Source organism: Salvelinus namaycush, chromosome 30 (genome assembly GCF_016432855.1).
Source record: "Salvelinus namaycush isolate Seneca chromosome 30, SaNama_1.0, whole genome shotgun sequence".
In the NCBI taxonomy this organism is placed as follows: domain Eukaryota; kingdom Metazoa; phylum Chordata; class Actinopteri; order Salmoniformes; family Salmonidae; genus Salvelinus; species Salvelinus namaycush.
This window is the reverse complement of record NC_052336.1, coordinates 379,740-389,739: the sequence shown is the minus strand read 5'-3', so window position 1 is coordinate 389,739 and position 10,000 is coordinate 379,740. Positions and strand designations below refer to the sequence as shown.

The 10,000-nt window shown below is 46.0% G+C and overlaps 1 protein-coding gene across 1 annotated transcript in view; it reads left to right on the top strand.

Moving 5' to 3' along the window:
- The window catches only part of LOC120024743 (large neutral amino acids transporter small subunit 1-like), a 34,579-nt gene that overhangs the window by 10,434 nt on the left and 14,145 nt on the right, over window positions 1–10,000 (top strand). Inside the window, exons 8-9 of the mRNA XM_038969023.1 lie at window positions 8,886–8,930; window positions 9,028–9,044. Of these exons, the coding sequence (XP_038824951.1) occupies window positions 8,886–8,930; window positions 9,028–9,044 (62 nt within the window). The remainder of the gene's footprint in view (window positions 1–8,885; window positions 8,931–9,027; window positions 9,045–10,000) is intronic.

Sequence of the window (10,000 nt, the reverse complement as noted above, 5' to 3'; positions counted from 1 at the left end):
GTGTGAATCAGTGTTTTGACTCCTGTTGTGTGAATCAGTGTTTTGACTCCTGTTGTGTGTATCAGTGTTTGACTCCTGTTGTGTGAATCAGTGTTTGACTCCTGTTGTGTGAATCAGTGTTTTGACTCCTGTTGTGTGAATCAGTGTTTTGACTCCTGTTGTGTGTATCAGTGTTTGACTCCTGTTGTGTGAATCAGTGTTTGACTCCTGTTGTGTGAATCAGTGTTTTGACTCCTGTTGTGTGTATCAGTGTTTGACTCCTGTTGTGTGTATCAGTGTTTGACTCCTGTTGTGTGACTCAGTGTTTGACTCCTGTTGTGTGAATCAGTGTTTTGACTCCTGTTGTGTGACTCAGTGTTTGACTCCTTTTGTGTGTATCAGTGTTTGACTCCTGTTGTGTGAATCAGTGTTTTGACTCCTGTTGTGTGACTCAGTGTTTGACTCCTGTTGTGTGAATCAGTGTTTTGACTCCTGTTGTGTGACTCAGTGTTTGACTCCTGTTGTGTGAATCAGTGTTTTGACTCCTGTTGTGTGACTCAGTGTTTGACTCCTGTTGTGTGAATCAGTGTTTGACTCCTGTTGTGTGTATCAGTGTTTTGACTCCTGTTGTGTGAATCAGTGTTTGACTCCTGTTGTGTGAATCAGTGTTTGACTCCTGTTGTGTGACTCAGTGTTTGACTCCTGTTGTGTGAATCAGTGTTTGACTCCTGTTGTGTGAATCAGTGTTTGACTCCTGTTGTGTGAATCAGTGTTTGACTCCTGTTGTGTGAATCAGTGTTTGACTCCTGTTGTGTGAATCAGTGTTTGACTCCTGTTGTGTGAATCAGTGTTTGACTCCTGTTGTGTGACTCAGTGTTTTGACTCCTGTTGTGTGAATCAGGGTTTGACTCCTGTTGTGTGAATCAGTGTTTGACTCCTGTTGTGTGAATCAGTGTTTTGACTCCTGTTGTGTGACTCAGTGTTTGACTCCTGTTGTGTGAATCAGTGTTTTGACTCCTGTTGTGTGACTCAGTGTTTGACTCCTGTTGTGTGAATCAGTGTTTGACTCCTGTTGTGTGTATCAGTGTTTGACTCCTGTTGTGTGAATCAGTGTTTGACTCCTGTTGTGTGACTCAGTGTTTGACTCCTGTTGTGTGAATCAGTGTTTGACTCCTGTTGTGTGAATCAGTGTTTGACTCCTGTTGTGTGAATCAGTGTTTGACTCCTGTTGTGTGACTCAGTGTTTGACTCCTGTTGTGTGACTCAGTGTTTGACTCCTGTTGTGTGAATCAGTGTTTGACTCCTGTTGTGTGACTCAGTGTTTTGACTCCTGTTGTGTGAATCAGTGTTTGACTCCTGTTGTGTGAATCAGTGTTTGACTCCTGTTGTTTGACTCAGTGTTTGACTCCTGTTGTTTGACTCAGTGTTTTGACTCCTGTTGTGTGACTCAGTGTTTGACTCCTGTTGTGTGAATCAGTGTTTTGACTCCTGTTGTGTGACTCAGTGTTTGACTCCTGTTGTGTGAATCAGTGTTTGACTCCTGTTGTGTGTATCAGTGTTTGACTCCTGTTGTGTGAATCCGTGTTTGACTCCTGTTGTGTGAATCAGTGTTTGACTCCTGTTGTGTGACTCAGTGTTTGACTCCTGTTGTGTGACTCAGTGTTTGACTCCTGTTGTGTGAATCAGTGTTTGACTCCTGTTGTGTGACTCAGTGTTTGACTCCTGTTGTGTGACTCAGTGTTTGACTCCTGTTGTGTGACTCAGTGTTTTGACTCCTGTTGTGTGAATCAGTGTTTGACTCCTGTTGTGTGAATCAGTGTTTGACTCCTGTTGTGTGAATCAGTGTTTGACTCCTGTTGTGTGAATCAGTGTTTGACTCCTGTTGTGTGACTCAGTGTTTTGACTCCTGTTGTGTGAATCAGTGTTTGACTCCTGTTGTGTGAATCCGTGTTTGACTCCTGTTGTGTGAATCAGTGTTTGACTCCTGTTGTGTGACTCAGTGTTTGACTCCTGTTGTGTGACTCAGTGTTTGACTCCTGTTGTGTGAATCAGTGTTTGACTCCTGTTGTGTGACTCAGTGTTTGACTCCTGTTGTGTGACTCAGTGTTTGACTCCTGTTGTGTGACTCAGTGTTTTGACTCCTGTTGTGTGAATCAGTGTTTGACTCCTGTTGTGTGAATCAGTGTTTGACTCCTGTTGTGTGAATCAGTGTTTGACTCCTGTTGTGTGAATCAGTGTTTGACTCCTGTTGTGTGACTCAGTGTTTTGACTCCTGTTGTGTGAATCAGTGTTTGACTCCTGTTGTGTGAATCAGTGTTTGACTCCTGTTGTTTGACTCAGTGTTTGACTCCTGTTGTTTGACTCAGTGTTTTGATTCCTGTTGTGTGACTCAGTGTTTGACTCCTGTTGTGTGAATCAGTGTTTGACTCCTGTTGTGTGAATCAGTGTTTGACTCCTGTTGTGTGACTCAGTGTTTGACTCCTGTTGTGTGAATCAGTGTTTGACTCCTGTTGTGTGAATCAGTGTTTGACTCCTGTTGTGTGAATCAGTGTTTGACTCCTGTTGTGTGACTCAGTGTTTTGACTCCTGTTGTGTGAATCAGTGTTTGACTCCTGTTGTGTGAATCAGTGTTTGACTCCTGTTGTTTGACTCAGTGTTTGACTCCTGTTGTTTGACTCAGTGTTTTGACTCCTGTTGTGTGACTCAGTGTTTGACTCCTGTTGTGTGAATCAGTGTTTTGACTCCTGTTGTGTGACTCAGTGTTTGACTCCTGTTGTGTGAATCAGTGTTTGACTCCTGTTGTGTGTATCAGTGTTTGACTCCTGTTGTGTGAATCCGTGTTTGACTCCTGTTGTGTGAATCAGTGTTTGACTCCTGTTGTGTGACTCAGTGTTTGACTCCTGTTGTGTGACTCAGTGTTTGACTCCTGTTGTGTGAATCAGTGTTTGACTCCTGTTGTGTGACTCAGTGTTTGACTCCTGTTGTGTGACTCAGTGTTTGACTCCTGTTGTGTGACTCAGTGTTTTGACTCCTGTTGTGTGAATCAGTGTTTGACTCCTGTTGTGTGAATCAGTGTTTGACTCCTGTTGTGTGAATCAGTGTTTGACTCCTGTTGTGTGACTCAGTGTTTGACTCCTGTTGTGTGACTCAGTGTTTGACTCCTGTTGTGTGACTCAGTGTTTTGACTCCTGTTGTGTGAATCAGTGTTTGACTCCTGTTGTGTGACTCAGTGTTTTGACTCCTGTTGTGTGAATCAGTGTTTGACTCCTGTTGTGTGAATCCGTGTTTGACTCCTGTTGTGTGAATCAGTGTTTGACTCCTGTTGTGTGACTCAGTGTTTGACTCCTGTTGTGTGACTCAGTGTTTGACTCCTGTTGTGTGAATCAGTGTTTGACTCCTGTTGTGTGACTCAGTGTTTGACTCCTGTTGTGTGACTCAGTGTTTGACTCCTGTTGTGTGAATCAGTGTTTGACTCCTGTTGTGTGACTCAGTGTTTGACTCCTGTTGTGTGACTCAGTGTTTGACCTTGGCCTATAACTATCCCACGTTAGTGTGTCTGTGGCTGCTAAATCAAATCAGTCTTTATTTAAAACCAGAACACTTTCCAGGAAACCATCAAATGAAAGAGGTAAAAGCAAACAGGAAGTACTAAAGGACTAAGAAGATGGTATGTTGTCTCTCTCAGTGCATAGTGACGGTGCTGTATGTTGTCTCTCTCAGTGCATAATGACGGTGCTGTATGTTGTCTCTCTCAGTGCATAGTGACGGTGCTGTATGTTGTCTCTCTCAGTGCATAGTGACGGTGCTGTATGTTGTCTCTCAGTGCATAGTGACGGTGCTGTATGTTGTCTCTCAGTGCATAGTGACGGTGCTGTATGTTGTCTCTCAGTGCATAGTGACGGTGCTGTATGTTGTCTCTCTCAGTGCATAGTGACGGTGCTGTATGTTGTCTCTCTCAGTGCATAGTGACGGTGCTGTATGTTGTCTCTCAGTGCATAGTGACGGTGCTGTATGTTGTCTCTCTCAGTGCATAATGACGGTGCTGTATGTTGTCTCTCTTAGTGCATAGTGACGGTGCTGTATGTTGTCTCTCTTAGTGCATAGTGACGGTGCTGTATGTTGTCTCTCTCAGTGCATAGTGACGGTGCTGTATGTTGTCTCTCTGAGTGCATAGTGACGGTGCTGTATGTTGTCTCTCTCAGTGCATAGTGACGGTGCTGTATGTTGTCTCTCTCAGTGCATAGTGACGGTGCTGTATGTTGTCTCTCTCAGTGCATAGTGACGGTGCTGTATGTTGTCTCTCTCAGTGCATAGTGACGGTGCTGTATGTTGTCTCTCAGTGCATAGTGACGGTGCTGTATGTTGTCTCTCTCAGTGCATAGTGACGGTGCTGTATGTTGTCTCTCTCAGTGCATAGTGACGGTGCTGTATGTTGTCTCTCTCAGTGCATAGTGACGGTGCTGTACGTTGTCTCTCTCAGTGCATAGTGACGGTGCTGTATGTTGTCTCTCTGTGCATAGTGACGGTGCTGTATGTTGTCTCTCTCAGTGCATAGTGACGGTGCTGTATGTTGTCTCTCTCAGTGCATAGTGACGGTGCTGTATGTTGTCTCTCTCAGTGCATAGTGACGGTGCTGTATGTTGTCTCTCTCAGTGCATAGTGACGGTGCTGTATGTTGTCTCTCTCTGTGCATAGTGACGGTGCTGTATGTTGTCTCTCTCTCAGTGCATAGTGACGGTGCTATATGTTGTCTCTCTCAGTGCATAGTGACGGTGCTGTATGTTGTCTCTCTCTGTGCATAGTGACGGTGCTGTATGTTGTCTCTCTCAGTGCATAGTGACGGTGCTGTATGTTGTCTCTCTCAGTGCATAGTGACGGTGCTATATGTTGTCTCTCTCAGTGCATAGTGACGGTGCTGTATGTTGTCTCTCTCAGTGCATAGTGATGGTGCTGTATGTTGTCTCTCTCTGTGCATAGTGACGGTGCTGTATGTTGTCTCTCTCAGTGCATAGTGACGGTGCTATATGTTGTCTCTCTCAGTGCATAGTGACGGTGCTGTATGTTGTCTCTCTCTGTGCATAGTGACGGTGCTGTATGTTGTCTCTCTCAGTGCATAGTGACGGTGCTGTATGTTGTCTCTCTCAGTGCATAGTGACGGTGCTGTATGTTGTCTCTCAGTGCATAGTGACGGTGCTGTATGTTGTCTCTCTCAGTGCATAGTGACGGTGCTATATGTTGTCTCTCTCAGTGCATAGTGACGGTGCTATATGTTGTCTCTCTCAGTGCATAGTGACGGTGCTGTATGTTGTCTCTCTCTGTGCATAGTGACAGTGCTGTATGTTGTCTCTCTCTCAGTGCATAGTGACGGTGCTGTATGTTGTCTCTATCAGTGCATAGTGACGGTGCTGTATGTTGTCTCTCTCAGTGCATAATGACGGTGCTGTATGTTGTCTCTCTCAGTGCATAGTGACGGTGCTATATGTTGTCTCTCTCAGTGCATAGTGACGGTGCTATATGTTGTCTCTCTCAGTGCATAGTGACGGTGCTGTATGTTGTCTCTCAGTGCATAGTGACGGTGCTGTATGTTGTCTCTCTCAGTGCATAGTGACGGTGCTGTATGTTGTCTCTCTCAGTGCATAATGACGGTGCTGTATGTTGTCTCTCTCAGTGCATAGTGACGGTGCTATATGTTGTCTCTCTCAGTGCATAGTGACGGTGCTATATGTTGTCTCTCTCAGTGTATAGTGACGGTGCTGTATGTTGTCTCTCTCAGTGCATAGTGACGGTGCTGTATGTTGTCTCTCTCAGTGCATAGTGACGGTGCTGTATGTTGTCTCTCTCTCAGTGCATAGTGACGGTGCTGTATGTTGTCTCTCTCAGTGCATAGTGACGGTGCTGTATGTTGTCTCTCTCAGTGCATTGTGACGGTGCTATATGTTGTCTCTCTCAGTGCATAGTGACGGTGCTGTATGTTGTCTCTCAGTGCATAGTGACGGTGCTATATGTTGTCTCTCTCAGTGCATAGTGACGGTGCTGTATGTTGTCTCTCTCAGTGCATAGTGACGGTGCTGTATGTTGTCTCTCTCAGTGCATAGTGACGGTGCTGTATGTTGTCTCTCTCAGTGCATAGTGACGGTGCTGTATGTTGTCTCTCTCAGTGCATAGTGACGGTGCTGTATGTTGTCTCTCTCAGTGCATAGTGACGGTGCTGTATGTTGTCTCTCTCTGTGCATAGTGACGGTGCTGTATGTTGTCTCTCTCTCAGTGCATAGTGACGGTGCTGTATGTTGTCTCGTTCAGTGCATAATGACGGTGCTGTATGTTGTCTCTCAGTGCATAGTGACGGTGCTGTATGTTGTCTCGTTCAGTGCATAATGACGTTGCTGTATGTTGTCTCTCTCATTGCATAATGACGGTGCTGTATGTTGTCTCTCTCTCAGTGCATAGTGACGGTGCTGTATGTTGTCTCTCTTTGTGCATAGTGACGGTGCTGTATGTTGTCTCTCTCAGTGCATAGTGACGGTGCTGTATGTTGTCTCTCAGTGCATAATGACGTTGCTGTATGTTGTCTCTCTCAGTGCATAGTGACGGTGCTGTATGTTGTCTCTCAGTGCATAGTGATGGTGCTGTATGTTGTCTCTCAGTGCATAGTGACGGTGCTGTATGTTGTCTCTCTCAGTGCATAGTGACGGTGCTGTATGTTGTCTCAGTGCATAGTGATGGTGCTGTATGTTGTCTCTCAGTGCATAGTGATGGTGCTGTATGTTGTCTCTCAGTGCATAGTGATGGTGCTGTATGTTGTCTCTCTCAGTGCATAGTGACGGTGCTGTATGTTGTCTCTCAGTGCATAGTGATGGTGCTGTATGTTGTCTCTCAGTGCATAGTGACGGTGCTGTATGTTGTCTTTCTCAGTGCATAGTGACGGTGCTGTATGTTGTCTCTCTCTCAGTGCATAGTGACGGTGCTGTATGTTGTCTCTCTCAGTGCATAGTGACGGTGCTGTACGTTGTCTCTCTCTCAGTGCATAGTGACGGTGCTGTATGTTGTCTCTCTCAGTGCATAGTGACGGTGCTGTATGTTGTCTCTCAGTGCATAGTGACGGTGCTGTATGTTGTCTCTCTCAGTGCATAGTGACGGTGCTGTATGTTGTCTCTCTCAGTGCATAATGACGGTGCTGTATGTTGTCTCTCTCAGTGCATAGTGACGGTGCTATATGTTGTCTCTCTCAGTGCATAGTGACGGTGCTATATGTTGTCTCTCTCAGTGCATAGTGACGGTGCTGTATGTTGTCTCTCTCAGTGCATAGTGACGGTGCTGTATGTTGTCTCTCTCAGTGCATAGTGACGGTGCTGTATGTTGTCTCTCTCTCAGTGCATAGTGACGGTGCTGTATGTTGTCTCTCTCAGTGCATAGTGACGGTGCTGTATGTTGTCTCTCTCAGTGCATAGTGACGGTGCTATATGTTGTCTCTCTCAGTGCATAGTGACGGTGCTGTATGTTGTCTCTCAGTGCATAGTGACGGTGCTATATGTTGTCTCTCTCAGTGCATAGTGACGGTGCTGTATGTTGTCTCTCAGTGCATAGTGATGGTGCTGTATGTTGTCTCTCAGTGCATAGTGATGGTGCTGTATGTTGTCTCTCAGTGCATAGTGATGGTGCTGTATGTTGTCTCTCTCAGTGCATAGTGATGGTGTTGTATGTTGTCTCTCAGTGCATAGTGATGGTGCTGTATGTTGTCTCTCAGTGCATAGTGATGGTGCTGTATGTTGTCTTTCTCAGTGCATAGTGACGGTGCTGTATGTTGTCTCTCTCTCAGTGCATAGTGACGGTGCTGTATGTTGTCTCTCTCAGTGCATAGTGACGGTGCTGTACGTTGTCTCTCTCTCAGTGCATAGTGACGGTGCTGTATGTTGTCTCTCTCAGTGCATAGTGACGGTGCTGTATGTTGTCTCTCAGTGCATAGTGACGGTGCTGTATGTTGTGTCTCTCTCAGTGCATAGTGACGGTGCTGTATGTTGTCTCTCTCAGTGCATAATGACGGTGCTGTATGTTGTCTCTCTCAGTGCATAGTGACGGTGCTATATGTTGTCTCTCTCAGTGCATAGTGACGGTGCTATATGTTGTCTCTCTCAGTGCATAGTGACGGTGCTGTATGTTGTCTCTCTCAGTGCATAGTGACGGTGCTGTATGTTGTCTCTCTCAGTGCATAGTGACGGTGCTGTATGTTGTCTCTCTCTCAGTGCATAGTGACGGTGCTGTATGTTGTCTCTCTCAGTGCATAGTGACGGTGCTGTATGTTGTCTCTCTCAGTGCATAGTGACGGTGCTATATGTTGTCTCTCTCAGTGCATAGTGACGGTGCTGTATGTTGTCTCTCAGTGCATAGTGACGGTGCTGTATGTTGTCTCTCTCAGTGCATAGTGACGGTGCTGTATGTTGTCTCTCTCTCAGTGCATAGTGACGGTGCTGTATGTTGTCTCTCTCAGTGCATAGTGACGGTGCTGTATGTTGTCTCTCTCAGTGCATAGTGACGGTGCTATATGTTGTCTCTCTCAGTGCATAGTGACGGTGCTGTATGTTGTCTCTCAGTGCATAGTGACGGTGCTGTATGTTGTCTCTCTCAGTGCATAGTGACGGTGCTGTATGTTGTCTCTCTCAGTGCATAGTGACGGTGCTGTATGTTGTCTCTCTCAGTGCATAGTGACGGTGCTGTATGTTGTCTCTCTCAGTGCATAGTGACGGTGCTGTATGTTGTCTCTCTCAGTGCATAGTGACGGTGCTGTATGTTGTCTCTCTCAGTGCATAGTGACGGTGCTGTATGTTGTCTCTCTCTGTGCATAGTGGGCGGTGCTGTATGTTGTCTCTCTCTCAGTGCATAGTGACGGTGCTGTATGTTGTCTCGTTCAGTGCATAATGACGGTGCTGTATGTTGTCTCTCAGTGCATAGTGACGGTGCTGTATGTTGTCTCGTTCAGTGCATAGTGACGGTGCTGTATGTTGTCTCTCTCTCAGTGCATAGTGACGGTGCTGTATGTTGTCTCTCTATCAGTGCACAGTGACGGTGCTGTATGTTGTCTCGTTCAGTGCATAATGACGGTGCTGTATGTTGTCTCTCAGTGCATAGTGACGGTGCTGTATGTTGTCTCGTTCAGTGCATAATGACGTTCCTGTATGTTGTCTCTCTCATTGCATAATGACGGTGCTGTATGTTGTCTCTCAGTGCATAGTGACGGTGCTGTATGTTGTCTCTCAGTGCATAGTGACGGTGCTGTATGTTGTCTCTCTCAGTGCATAGTGACGGTGCTGTATGTTGTCTCTGAGTGCATAGTAACGGTGCTGTATGTTGTCTCTCTCAGTGCATAGTGACGGAGCTGTATGTTGTCTCTCTCAGTGCATAGTGACGGTGCTGTATGTTGTCTCTCAGTGCATAATGACGTTGCTGTATGTTGTCTCTCTCAGTGCATAGTGACGGTGCTGTATGTTGTCTCTCAGTGCATAGTGATGGTGCTGTATGTTTCTGCTCAGTAAGCATAGTGACGTACTGTATGTTGTCTCTCTCAGTGCATAGTGACGGTGCTGTATGTTGTACTCTCTCTGTGCATAGTGACGTGCTGTATGTTGTCTCTCTCAGTGCATAGTGACGGTGCTGTATGTTGTCTCTCTGTGCATAGTGACGGTTGCTGTATGTTTGCTCTCTCTCAGTGCATAGTGACGGTGCTGTATGGTTGTCTCTCTCAGGCATAGTGACGGTGCTGTATGTTGTCTCTCTCAGTGGCATAGTGGACCGGTGCTTGTATGTTGTCTCTCTCAGTGCATAGTGACGGTGCTGTACGTTGTCTCTCTCAGTGCATAGTGACGGTGCTGTATGTTGTCTCTCTGTGCATAGTGACGGTGCTGTATGTTGTCTCTCTCAGTGCATAGTGACGGTGCTGTATGTTGTCCTCTCATGCATAGTGACGGTGCTGTATGTTGTCTCTCTCAGTGCATAGTGACGGTGCTGTATGTTGTCTCTCTCAGTGCAT